At 37.1% G+C, this 15,229-nt stretch overlaps 1 protein-coding gene across 1 annotated transcript in view; it reads right to left on the bottom strand.

The window, feature by feature from the left end:
* Positions 1-15,229, bottom strand: part of ek1 (eph-like kinase 1) — a 55,640-nt gene that overhangs the window by 13,593 nt on the left and 26,818 nt on the right. Inside the window, exons 4-8 of the mRNA XM_043227001.1 lie at positions 14,579-14,734; positions 14,100-14,453; positions 11,277-11,389; positions 9,159-9,321; positions 7,436-7,544 (exon numbers count right to left, since the gene is read on the bottom strand). Of these exons, the coding sequence (XP_043082936.1) occupies positions 7,436-7,544; positions 9,159-9,321; positions 11,277-11,389; positions 14,100-14,453; positions 14,579-14,734 (895 nt within the window). The remainder of the gene's footprint in view (positions 1-7,435; positions 7,545-9,158; positions 9,322-11,276; positions 11,390-14,099; positions 14,454-14,578; positions 14,735-15,229) is intronic.

Genomic DNA, 15,229 nt, shown 5'->3' with positions numbered 1-15,229 from the left:
CAAAACCAGCTAGAGTGCTGGGAAACAGGGCAGATTGCAGCATTTTTTTTCTGTTTTTAAACTAACTGCTTTTTTTTTTTATGTAGATAGCAGATAGATAAAAAAACAGCAAAAAAAGATCTATTGGATGAATGTGTACACAGGTGAGCAAAACAAAAATACACCTTTAGAAAACCTATAATACATGTAAAAGTGCCATTCAGAACTGAAATGACTTGATTCCAGTTCAAATACTTGAAACAAGGAATGCAGATGCAAATTTCGGTTTTATAAAATGATAGAGAGAATTGCTATTTAATTTGGATTTAAAAAAAGCAGATATCTAGAATGATAGAACAATAGTACAAGTCAAAATAATGATAGAATGACAGAGAGACAGAACAACAGAATGATAGAATGACAGATTAAATGGTTAAATAGCAGGTAAAACAACAGCAACAGATAAAAAGACAAAGTGACAAAAGAATCAAGCAACAGATTTGATAGAACAATATATTTAGGACAGAACTATAGATATATTGAAGGATAGAACAATAGATTGAAGGACAGAATTATAGAACGCCAGAATGTTAAAACAACAAAAGGTCTGAACAACAGTTAGAAGGATAGAGTGACAGACAGAACAATAGAATGATACCTAGATTGACAACAATGACTGATTTAACTATATTTATATTGATAGATGTATCAAGTGATAGAATGAGAGATAGAATGACAGAATGACAGAAGGTAAGCATGACAGACAGAATGATATCTAAACTAACAGAAAGATATAACTATATCTAGATTGATAGATGTATCAAGTGATAGAACGAGAGATAGAATGACAGAATGACAGATAGAAGGTAAGAATGACAGACAGAATCATATCTAAACTAACAGAATGATAGAACTATATCTAGAAGAATAGATATATCTACCGACAGAATGATAGATAGAATGATTGAGCGACTCCTGGAATGACAAATGGATAGATGGACAGATTCGATTCAAAATAACACTCAAGGACTCTAAATACAGCACTGCAATCAGTCCATAATGACAGTAAGAAATCACTAAACGTGCACCAATCTGCAATCAAACCGCTAAGCTAGTAATACTCCTGCAGCAGCTGTGAAAACTATCATGCTTCAGGGTTACCAGTATTTTGATTCTGGTATTGATTTTATACACAGTTAACAATGCTAATCAATACAGGATACACAGTCCCCTTCATTCAAGAGCTAGAGCATGCTCAGCTGCTCCAGAGCAGTCAAAGCATCGGGGCCCGAGGCCGGGGTTGGGGCGGGAGCAGACCTAGGGGTCTATTACATAATGGGAAGACTGCTGGGTTCATTCATACCCCCTCTAATCCGGTCTGTTGCATCTCCCTACGGAGCAGCGGGGGGTAAATCTTTCCCTTTCAGCTGTTGTACAGCCCCGTCTGGTGGGGGGTTCAGAGGTACATGTGTGTCGTTTCCTTTCTGCTGCTTTTAATGAGACTGGGGGTCTCAAGAGAGACCCCACCTGTTCATCAGCCACACATACACACGTACCCCCCTGAATAAATGCTCGGGGCCTAGTGTGCATCTGTGTGCAGGTACAACCCCCCAACCCCTACGATCTTTAACCGTCCCATGTGCGAAACACAGTCTATTAAGTGGAACATGCTTGCACGGGGGGCACAGGGCTGGAGGGGTTCGCCTGACTGAAGCATGTGGTAATCAGGGAGAGTAAATCGTCTCCGAAACCGACCCTGCTTGCTCTCTAACCTGCCCCGTCGTCCCTCGAGGTCCCGCAGACGGATCCCTCCCCCTTGCACCTGCCGCAGCGCTGATGAAACACTTCCCATGCCGCAGCGGGAGATCCGGGAGCTTCTAAAGTGAAGCGTGATCCCACCCTTCAACCTTCCTGTCACTCATTTGAATGCAATATGCACACTGCGGGGCTATTTGCATATTCTGTTATAACGGCGGATAAAAAAAAAAAACCTGACAGACTAGCGTCTAGGACTCTGCAATTAACACATTTTTCAACTCCGAAGCATTCCTCAAATCCCTTTTGTGCGGTGATAAAGACGTTTCGCAGCCCTACACCGCTGGAAGCCCTTTTGTCTATGACCCAGTTTCTTTTGCCTTTCTTCTTCCTCTCTTTTGTCTTTCTCTCGCTCTCACAGTGCAGAGCTTGTATCTGCAGGTGACAGTGGTGCAGCTTTGTATCTGCTGACATGGCTCATATCTTTCTCTGTGTCTTTGAGAAAGGGACGTCGAGTGTCATGGTGCTAAAGCAGAGAGACTGTTAAACTGTCTGGCCGGCTTGAGGGAACGATGAGTGAGAGCTGAGAAAGAGTTCGCCATAAGCATTTGGAAAAGGATGTAATGGAGATGTTGAGAAAATAGAAATTAAGTGCTTGTCAAGACAGTATTTTTGATCATACATACTTTAAAGGGTTACTCCTCCCCAAAATACAAATTGTATCACTAATCACATACCCCCATGTTGTTCCAAACCCATAATAGCTTTGTACATCTTCTGAACAAAGTTTAAGATATTTTTGATAAAATCCAGGATGCTTGTGACTGTCCCATTGACTGCCAAATGAGTCAAGGTGCAGAAAATATGAAAGACATCGTTTGAAAGCCATCAGCTGCCATCAGTGGTACAAATATAGTTCTGTGTTAGACTAAATCAAAAGATATGTCTTCTACATGCAATGACTTGGGGTTTAGAGATTAATGACAAAGTTTTTATTTTGGAGTTGTGTAACCCTTTAAGTATTAAATGCTTCTTTGGTTGGCCATAATTGGTTTTTGAGCCTATATGCACATAAATAATGTGGCTATATAAACTAGATCCCATCTGACAAAGAACCAAGTGGTTTGCTCGAACAGTCTCAGCATGAGATGATGTGCTACGAGCATAAAACACTGTCATTTTAATGTGGTAACTCTGTCCTCTGACCCTCAAACTAGTTCATTACATAATGATATTCCAGCTCATTGAGCTAATGAGGTAAAGCAGCTTCCAGCTGGGTCTTGAGATCTGTTCAGCATGTAGCGGACGGCAGGCCAGCTCAGGCTTTCACCTGCTACAAGGACATGCCAAGCCATTGGCATGGTCAATGCATCCCAGTAGGGTGGCATGAACAACAGAACAAAATTCAACTGATGTCCTTTTATGTTGCCACATGCCTGTTCTCCTAAAGGACAGTGTTAATTTGGAACGGTTCACTGAAGCATGTATTTTATCTGAAAAAATCTGTAAAGAGTCAACACACCTTTGAGCAGTAACTTTTGCTGGTCAATATCATGGATTATAAATGATTTCTCTCCAGACGTTTGCAATTTTGCTAACTTTTTCAGAGGTGCACAAGGACATATTGACACATCTGATGAAGACAAACTGAACAGACTCAAATGAACCGGAGTGATAACAGTAAATCAGATTTTTTTTTTCAACTAAAAATTGACAATGTGGTCCCCAGAGACATCTCTGTAAACCTTTCCTTCTACCTTAGTATAAAAAAATAGATTTACAATCAGGTTAATTACAAAAAGAGGAAATTATCGTGTGTTTGGAGGAAATGGACACTCATAAATTCTAAGCTCCTCTGACGGGTGTTTTAAAAACACTGACTCTATCAGTTTAAAGTGGTTCATTACGCTAATTGAAATCCAGAAGAAAATCGAGCTGATTGATGGCCCATCCTTGTCTCATCTCCAATCATTGCACATGCATCCAACACATCATCCACTTGCATATTCTGGAATGTTCTGCTGACGCGTCCAGACACATCTACAGCTGGCCTGCCATCAAACGCATGGAAATGAAATTGGAAGTGAAGCTGCGTGCCTAGAGTGAGCGAGTCATGATGTGCTCAGGGGCTACACAGCCAGCGATTTCTACTTGGAAAGGCACTGGGATAGCCAGATGGGAAAAAAACAACCCTGTTTAACAACCGAACACGCTCATGCAACCATTTCGGAATGGCATAGTAATTCCATTTTGTGTGTGTACTTGCACATGTTGCTATATTTCTCTGTTAAACACATACGAATGTACTAACTAAACAGTCACTGTACGGTATCAAACCCAAGGGCGAGATACAGGTAATGTCTGCACTAAATCAACAGAACAAGACCCATTAAGCCTTCGGCTGTGCCTCCAAAGCATGATCTACACTGCTCAAACAAAGAACTCCATAACAAAACACATTTACAAGCTACATTCATTCATGTTGGTAGATTGTGAACGAAATCTACTTCCCCTAAATGGCATCAGTTACACCATACTGTGGGTTTTTTCTCTACACAGAGAGAAATGTGGCACTGAAATCTTTCATTTTATGATTGTATATGTCTGTTTTCAGCTGCTACAATTACTCTTTTTTTACTCACTGATTGTTTATGTGATGATCTCAAGTAAACACCAGCAGAAAGAGCAACTGGTGCATTTTTTGTTGAAAATATGCATGTAGTCTAAACTGGAGAGTTTTGTATTTGTTCATTCTGATAGAATTGAATCATTTGCTCATTTTCGAAAATCCCATATATTCAACAGTCAGAGAGCAGCTGTTATATGGCGTGTACTTATTTTATTACGCAATGTATCATTTTCTTTCCCTTCTTGCTTGAACTAGCACACTACAAATCTGCCAAACCTTAATGTGATTGAGTAAGACAGACAGGGGCTAAAAAGCCGAAAAGGTTCCCCGCATAACACAAACACATAACCACTAATCAGAAATGCAATAGCCCCAATAATGGAATATTAACCGACAATTCATTTATCACTCCAGCTGAAATCAGCCATGTGGCTTCTAGATTTCATCATTAAACTGCAATAATTCCATCCAACATGAGCATTAGTGAATGGTTTGGAGGCCGTCCAACTGGAGGTAAAGGGAATTGTTTTAATATCAGAAGCTTGATGTCTTCAACTTGTTTTCATGGCTGGCACACAATGCTCCTCAGACTTGCAAACGTTTGTGCTTTGGATAGTAGGCACCTGCTAGATGTACTGCAGCATCTGTCATTGTACTGAAATGTTCCACAGAAAGGATCTATAAAGTCTTTAAAGTGTGTCCTTCATTTTTAATTGCTTTTCTTGAAATAAGCAGAAAATAGGGGGGAAGTGAAAGACAAACGAAGACCATCTGCCAGCATCATCACAAGCCAATCAAAGCTGTTTTTTCCTCATCAAGTACCAGAATGCTGGCCAACTCCAAATCACTGGGAGCCCAAATCATTGCAAAAACAAAGTTGAACACACTAAACATGCCTGAACTCTTCATATTTCTCTGACCAACCTCAACTTTGGTGTGCAAACAAACGACAGACTTATGGGCCAGTGTTTCTACCACTCTTGACCAATGCATTTTCATGATTTGTTCCAGACATAAATGATTACATTTGGAAATAAAGAGGAAAAATGGAAGCACAAAGTGATAGATAATTATACAAAAAAACCCTCAAACAATTACGGAAATGCAAACATTTTATACTAATATCACAATTTTTTGACATTCCCTGGTTTTCCAAAAAGCCCTAACTGGTCACAAATCTTCCATTTTGCTGTATAAATTGTCAAAAAAAGCTAAGCATTCAAAACATCTTGCTGCCACTTGAGTTAAACTTAAAAAAAAAACAAAACAACAACAACAAAAACTGACGTATGTTTTCAAGACAGCAAGAGGATCAGAAATCAATGACCTCAAACTGTCAATAATGGAAAGGCCTTGCTCTCTCAAAGCTCAGCTGAGGTTCTGAAAGCAGTAAAAGAACCGAGGGCACTGTGAACTGAATACCTTGTTAAGTCCAGTATATATAGCTCAGTATAATCCAATGCCAAGGGACTGAATGCAATTACAGAGTTTAGCTTCACTCACCATTACGATTCATTGGCCTCCACACCACACTAGAAACGCGTCATTCGAGATCAGCATCAAAACTCTTTTTATTGCTTCCATGAGGGTCTTCCCACAAGCAGACACACATGCATTGGGATGGGGGTGGTGGAAACCATGAATAAGAGGTGGCAGCACCAAGGTTTTGGCTTGCAGGCATAAACTTGGCCGACATAACACATCCTACGGGACCTTTCTGTCACAGTGCATTATGGGTTACAAATTGCAAAGCAGACGGAAATCTCATTCTGTGTTACAACATACTGGATCATATAGCATCCAACAGTCGAAAAATCTCTAGTAAATCAGACTTTGAAATGTGAGTGCCGGTAAATACTAAAATAAAAAGCTGCACCGATGCCAGTCTTTCTGCAATATTGCTAGGAGAAATTAAATTGGGTAGCTGCCTTTGACGCTTACATTTTTTTATATGAGAAATGAGAGAGAAATTAATAATTGCATTATATTTTATATATATATATATATATATATATATATATATATATATATATATATATATATATATATATATATATATATATATATAAATACACATAAACACACACACACACACAAAAAACATGCATATATATATATATATTTATGTTTGTATGTTAAATATATTTATATATAATATAAAATATGATAATATGAATATCTTAATTTATATACATATAAATATTTTATAAATAAATGTTGTTTGTGTGTGTATTTATATATATATATATATATATATATATATATATATATATATATATATATACACACACACATAATAAAGATACACAGGACACACACAGATAAATATAAACAGAAACTTATTTTGGACGTGATTAATCGGTTGACAGCATTACTATATACATATATACACACACACACACACAAACTCAGTTACTAAAATCCAACTTTGAATATAAAAATCCAAGGGAAACCAAATAGGTGCACACATACACAAAGATCAGCTCATGTCTCAATCTGAGCACTTCATGTCATTGAGAGCATTTTATTTTCTGCTTTCTGTTCCTCGTCTCCTCAGATCCCCCTTTCCTTTCATTTCCATTTCATTAGCTCCCTCATTCTCAGCCGTACAGAGCCTCTACTCTTGCTGTTCTCCCTTATGTCTGTCTCTTCAATTGTTCTCTCAAGTGTTTGCTTTCATCTCCACAGATCACGCTATGCAATCAGAGGGCTAAACAATTTTGTGTCCTTTTGATTTTGTGTAAATGCACACATGCACACATACAAAGGCATACACACGCTGACAGACATTCAACAACATCTCATTTGCTCGATTCTGTCTATCTATATTTACGCATCTTCACTGATTAAATGAAACATGGTTTCTTTATCCTTCATATGGATTTGTTGACGGTTAAACAACTCAGATTAACACTGATTCATTCAAGTCTGTCAGTGTAGAAATTGCCAATTAACTGCTCTTTCATCATACAGAAGACTGCATGCTTGGCTTTGGGATATTTTCAAAGAATAAGGTACGGTCTGAATCTATAAGACGAGAGAGCTAAGAGAAGAATAGTAAATTATTCTTACCGTCCACTCACAACAAAACAGGCCACTAGCAAGACCAGAAGCACTGCACCACCTGCCACGGAGATGGCCAGTATGGTTTGTTGGTTGGGATCTCCAACTGCCAGCATATCTAATAGAAAGAGTGAGAAACCAACATTAAAGCAGATATTAAATTCAGTGGCACCTACATTTGCGTATAGAAAAAAATAAGTAAATAATGCATTGGTGAGCACCTGGAAAAAACATATCTATTTATTATTTTTTGATTTTTTTAACCAATGCATTTATATATATATATATATATATATATATATATATATATATATATATATATATATATATATATATATATATATATATATAATTTACAATTTCATTCATTTATTATTTATTAAAATGTTTAAAAGTATAAATATTAAATTTTTTAATTAATTAACACATTTATGTTTACTGACTGTGATAATTAAGAAAATAGTACCACTTAGTAAACACTAATTAAAAACGCTTCACTAATACCAAGGCATATATTCCGACATCATTATAAAGTGTTATATCTCAAACAAAAGTAATTTGACTATAATTTTAGTAAACAAAGGGATGTACAATAAGCCAAATTTTTCCAGATTATGTTCAAATAAAAAGAATTAAGAAAGCGACCCTCTAATTATGCGCACAGGATGGTGGCGTGTACCATATGGTACACAAACTATGAGACAAACACAGCGGGGCATCTGCCTACTCCGCTCACACTTCAGAGGAACACTGACAGAAAATCTACATGCTCAGACTTCAAACACAGCAGCAAGAGAGCAAACTGCAGCACGCGAGGAGCTTCGTCTATCTCAGGGGACTAATTGAACGTGTTCACATGTATGAATATTTCACAACCCCTTTCAATGCGTGCAGCGGATCGGAAATTCAATCAGCGGCGTGTGATAGAGAAATACACGCGTGTGACACAGGTTACAGTGTGGTCGAAACCAGTGTCCTTGAAAATATGAAGATATTCAGCTGTGAATAAAATGTGAAATTTGGTGGCACAGTAAGAAATTATAAAGGGATCTACAAAATTACGAACACTGCAAATGGGTTACTAATAAAGAATAAAACTTGTAATGGTTTTTTATAGGTTTATTTCTTTAGAAATAATTATTAATGCTGTCAAATGAATAATCGCAATTGGAATCGAATCCAAAATATACTATATAATATAATATAATATTTTTGTTACATTTTGTGTGTACTGTGCATATTTATTATGTATATGTAAACATACATACAGTATATATTTTGAAAGTATTTACATGTATCTAAATTTTATACTATATAAACATAACATATTTTTCTTAAATATATGCATTGTATTTCTAAATATACAAGCATATATAAAGCAAACTAAATCTTTATTTTGGATGTGGTTGAATTACGATGAATTATTTGATAGCACTAATAATTATATTTTTTATAATAATCATAACATACAATTCCTACCTGATTTGGCTCACCATCACAACAGGGTTCAATTGTGTTAGCACACAAAACTTCATTAGAATGTTATTTTGCAGCAAATTCATCAGCATTAAGGAGGAGATCCATTTATTTTAAAGTGGCAATTTTAGATTTGGTTTCATAGTCATTTGTCTAAAACTAGAGAAGAACAATGTGGCCTAACACCAGAAAGCAAGGGGTCCCCTAAGAGTTAGAACGGTTTATAAAGGTGCATGAAGGATGGTTTTGCATTCACCTTCATTGCTCGTCTCCAGCTCAATTTCTCCCCTGTAGTTCCCATAGCCTCCATCTGTACGGGCTCGGATCCGGAAGACGTATGTGGTTCCAGGCTTGAGTCCATCCACCGTCATACTGTTGGATTTGGTCTTCAGCACAGTGTAATTCTGATCCTGCTGGTTCTAGTACAAAAGAACAGAATAATAAGAGACGGGTGTCTCGATTCCTCACAATGATGCCTGAATCCCTTACTGTCCTGCAAACCCCAGGAGTCTAGACGAACTTTGTCGAATCATCATTAACGTATCGACTCACATTCACAGAAAAAAACGAATAACAAGCGAACAGAGCATGCAGATTGGATTCAAATCAGTCAATTGCCAATTAGCAATTAGCTCAAAAGGAATTTAGTGCTCATTCAAGCACCTCTTGCCAATGACTAACACAATGATTTTCACATAGATGGATTGAACTGAAAAGAAAACGCAGATTTCTGCAGTTTTTTTTGGGGGGGGCTAACAGCTTTTAGGCTTCCAGTAACTGGAATTTATCCAGATAAATGACATCAATCCTATTGACTTGGATCTGTCGCCTCATTGTCCAATTCTCATTGTCTAATCCTAAGGAGAATTCCGTACAGTGTGCACATGTTAATATTTCACAGCTTATCGATATCCATTCATCTTCCTTCATGTAAGCCCTTTGCTAAAAAGGCACGTGGCAGCTCGCTTAGGGAAATCTAACGTTCCAGACAGGAACGCCACGCCCTGCGAGAGAGGGATGGCCATATTTCCTGTGGTGCTATTAAATCTAATATGGGCCAAACAGGCGGCATCAAACGAATCGCGGACACAGCGGCAGCCAAGCCTGTCCATCTGTGCGCTCCATCTAAAAGCCACATAGCCCATAATCACCTGAATAAATCATAATAATTACCCATCACCCTGTTTTCATGCCACACAGCCAAGTACAGTGGTACAAGAGGGTGTCACCGAGAGATCTAAACAACTGACGGCAGGAAATCACTTACCCTGTGTATAGAAATGTCAATGCAGATAGAAATTTTCACTATATATATATCTGTACCATATCAGCAATTAAATAATATTGGAGATGTCTTTAATTGTGCATAGTCATTTCTGCTATTTACATTTGTGGACATGTAACGATCATTTTGAGTTCATCTTAATATATTTATTAATATACATTTTTCTATAACATTGTGATGCCTTACCTGTAGTGTGTGTGTGTGTGTGTGTGTGTGTGTGTGTGTGCATATATATATATATATATATATATATATATATATATATATATATATATATATATATATATATATATATATATATGTATATGTATATGTAGCACATCTAAAATGATTGATTTATAATTTTATTTTTAATTACTTATAATGGTTCAGAATAGTAAATATATGGAATTATAATACATACTTTTGGTTATAGGCCATAAAATGATATACACATACATACATTCATATATATATATATATTTCTTTTCTTTTCTTTTATATACACATAACTTTTTTGTTCATTTAATGTTATAACTGATAGAATTTTCATGTATCTAGCAGTGAAGAAAAAATGTGAAAAAACTGGAATACTATTTTTTTCCAAGGACAATTTTCAATATTACACATATGACATACATACTCAATATGTCTCAAATGAAGCCGTCAGAAAAACTACTTGAAATCAGATTTGATCATTTAGAGTGAGAATTGTATTTTAATCGGATTACAAACAACACATGGACAAGGTTTTAATCGGATTTCAATCATAATCGCATACAGATTTGTAACTATATCAGATTTCATGTGTTTTTCTGGTTGTTCTGCTAACGGGTTTGAGTTTGGACCAAGCAAAAATTGGATTTTTGCTCCCCGTCTGAACAAAGCCTCTGTAAATTGTTCAGGACAATAATGTCATCAAGTCTAAAATGTGACAACCTCAAAGGTTTTTGGCAGACAGGAGATCCATGAATGTTAATTGGGACCGAATGAAGCATGTCTGTGTTAACATTACAGCTTCTCCCCAGGGTACGATAAAAGTGAGCTGCCATATGTCCAATCAGTGCAAGAAGACTCAAACAGGGCCAAAAGGTCACCAAAGCATCTAACCTTTTCATAATAGGTGACTTCATATTCCACCACAGTCCCGTCAGAAGGTTCTGGACCCTGCCATGCCAGCGTTACACTGTCTGTGCCCTTCCTTTCCTTTAAGATGACGCTCACTGAAAAAGAAAGAGAGAGAGAGAGATGAATTGAGATTGATTTCCATGTAAAAGAGAAGGATTAATTACACTTCTAATTAAAGAGTATGAGAGGGCTGGTGGAGCGCGTCTTGTCTTTTTCGGGAGTGATAAATTATTCTGCGTGTGTAGTGAGTCATTTTCACCCCGTACTACATTGCTGGCACACAGCCAGAGCACCTCAGCCCTTCTATTCGTACTACAGCAGTGTTAGCGAGCCGCCCTGAGCAGAAAGAGAGAGAGAGAGAGAGACAGAGGTGCTAATGATGGTGTCAGATTGTGAGTACAAACGAGGGCCTCCCGTTTTGGGCCCCGGCAGCTAGTGATGAATGAAGGAGCTGACGCTCCGTTCTTTAATGAGCTGTTCGAGCCTTAACTCGGCGTACTCTGATGCTGACACAGTGACACTGCTAACTGCCGTACGCATACAAACACTCTTAAAGTGATAAACAAACAGCTACGCTGATATCTCAGCACGCGTTCGCTTCACAGATAAAGAACAGACATGCTTCAGTTCACAGTAATGAAAAGAAAAGTGTCTCAGAATATCACAGGAAAAGATGTAGGAGGTGAGTTAAACAGTAAAAAAAAGGACAATAATGCATTTATATATGCTAATATATGATTTTATCATTACGTGAACAGCATAATCTATATATTAACATGGTGGGAAATAATAACTACTTGATAAAACTTGAACATTTTGTCCCTATACTTTGAAATTTGGAGTCATTTTCATGTTTTTGAAAGAAGTCTCTCGTGTTCACCGAAGCTGCATTTATCTAATCAAACCAACAATATTCTGAAATATTATTACAATTTAAAACAACAGTTTTCTATTTTAATATATTTTAACATGGAATTTATTTCTGTGATGGCAAACTGAATTTTCAACATCATTGCGCCAGTCTTCAGCGTCACATGATCCATCAGAAATATGCTATATTATATCTATAATCATTATCACACAAAAAGTTATTTCCTAATATTTTATAGATGCATAATGAATACAAACTCAAATTTTTTATGCAACATTGTAATTGCCTTGACCGTTATTTTTAAATTACTGAATTTAAAATTTTATAAAATGAATCCTCTCCATTTCGATTTCATGTTGTCTTTAACACAGAAGCTCAGTGAAAATATCCGCCCTAGCATTATACCTTCATATATGTAACATTAAATTGCTCTGCATTCAGTTCTTATGAAGTCATCAATCTGTCAGCTTTATTTGATGTATTCGTCACTTTATGTCTCCTCAGAATTTGCATTTATTAATATTCTGTTTGGTGTCTCTCACACACCTGCCGATGAAAGATGTGCGCCGAAACATCAGTCAATATACGAATCATGCAAAACATGCAAATACAAGCACTACATCATCCCAGAAGTCTCCTCTCGACACACGGCGGATTGTCTCTTGAATATTTCAAGCAGTGTAGACCAGAGGCCAAGCACTCGAAATATAAGCCAATCAGAGTTATGTACACCTCAATCAGTCCCCGCCCACTAGTGGCGTTTCCAAGGTTACAGGCATGTCAGCTCTCATATGAGCAAAGGGCTGTTGATCTGGGCATCCCGGGTAACTCTCCTCTCAGGCTTCTCATTACGCTGCCTCTCGCTCCTGTCTGTCTCGCTCTCGCTCTTGTTCTCTGAGGGGCTGAATCATACTTAACCACAGGATCAGGAGAGCTCGTCCCTCCTCTCGACCAATGACAGGCTTCGAGTGTGGGTTTAAAGGTCAGGCGAGATATAAGAGGACTCACTGAAGCACAGCGCACCCGTGTAAAATTCAAAAGCAGGAAGCAGGAGGCTAAAATTGTGACTAAAGCTTCGGCGATTGAAGAGCGTAAGCAGAAAAATGTGTAGCTGAAGATTCACATAACTGAAAGCTTTCAAAGGATACTACATATCCTTGACCCTCCTGAGTTATAAAATATACTTGCCAGTTATAAAATATACTTGCGTCACATATCATGCCATTTTTAATTTTTTTTTTCCATGAATAAAATGAAAAGGCCCCAAAAGAGGAAAAAAAATTGTATGTCCTTGTAAAATGTTCGTAATGTTTAGAACAAAGGGTTTTAGTGTTTTGACGTCAAGGTCCATCATACATAACCATCACCTTATAATTATACTCCTTCATAGGGAATGAAGACAGCTTTATCTTTTCATGTTTAAAGAGCTCATGAAAAAACCAAATGTAATACTGCCAAATAAGTAATTATATTTCTGATTACATTTGCATTTAACAATTTATTAAAATATTAATGAATAAACTATTTATAAACTATTACATTAATATTATATTATATATTAAATTGTTGATATTATATACTAATTGAAAAATTTATATAATATATAAAACGTGTCTGATAATTGCCTAAATGTATAGTAATAAAAATATATATTAATAAAAATAAATAAATGTTAGTTGAAGGAATGTATTTGTTTGTTTGTGTATTTATTGCAAATTATTTATTGATAAACAAAAAATAGTTTAATATTTCTTGAAACTTAGTTTCAAGCACAGTCTACAACAGAACAAAAATGAATCAGCAATTATCCCAATTTCTAAAGAATAAGAAGAAGAACTTAGCCTTCAGACACTACCTTTGAAAACCATAGGCTACTAATAAGCAGAAAAATCGCTTAATGGAGAGACACAGAATGTAGATGTGTGACATCTCACCTGTCTGACTAGTGGTGACGTTGACGGACACTAGTTGACGTGGACTGGGGCTGAGATCCGACACTCCGTTCAGGGCTTCAATGTTGAAGGTGTAATTGGTGTGGGGCTGCAGCTCTGTGACCAGAACTCTGGGATGCGTCAAGCCAAACTGCCTGGGGTTGAAATGCGGACCACTGCCACAGGGAACGCACTTCTCACTGTCTCCTGCAGCCCCTGCTTCTCCAGAGCACTTCCTGCAGTGGACACTGTAGGTGACATCTCCACGTCCGCCACTTTCGCGAGGAGGACTCCATTCTAGAGTGACTGCAGTCTCGTTCACCATGGAAATAGGATTGCCGGGTGCAGAAGGTGGTCCTGATGAACGTACACACAAGTAAAGCACTTGACATCAGTTGTGCACTTAACCAGATAAAATCAGAACACAATAATGAACAGGATCTTTACGCTTTATTTTAGGATCTACAAGGCCCTTTGCTTACTTGTGCATGCCATAGAGCGAGGGTCCAGTTCGGCCCTGTAGAAGCCTCTCTCACACACACACTCAGAGGCCTTGTCCTGGTGGGAGTAGCTGTGTGGTGGGCACTTCACGCAGTACGCATCCATAGCAGAGGCCTTGTAGAAGCCTGACCGACATGCTATTGAAGAAGAAGGGAAGAAATTAAGATTGTGCTCATATTCAGAAAGATTACCATTATAATAAATCACACATATTATATATAACATATTAAACTATAGATAATAGTTATATATCTCATATATTTTTATATAAAACCAAAAACCAAACTGTACAAAACATAAAATTGTATGTATGTATATATATATATATATATATATATATATATATATATATATATATATATATATATATATATATATATATATATAAGTAAATATACACATGCTGGTGTTAATCAATTAAAAAATTAGGTCAATTACTTAATTCTTAAAGTCACAGTAGCAAAAGCCTGTTGTGTAATACAAGCAAGCGAAGAAAGGCACACGTGAACTACATTATGTTATTTCTTTTCATTTAATAAATTGGAGGAAAAAAAAAGCAATGTGAAGAGAGGAGTTTTGTGATGTTATCTGAGGGAGGTTTCCTCTCAGCTCTCGTCACCTCCTCCAGCGAG

Source organism: Puntigrus tetrazona, chromosome 24 (assembly GCF_018831695.1).
Source record: "Puntigrus tetrazona isolate hp1 chromosome 24, ASM1883169v1, whole genome shotgun sequence".
Classification (NCBI taxonomy): domain Eukaryota; kingdom Metazoa; phylum Chordata; class Actinopteri; order Cypriniformes; family Cyprinidae; genus Puntigrus; species Puntigrus tetrazona.
This window is presented reverse-complemented; position numbering and strand designations above follow the sequence as displayed.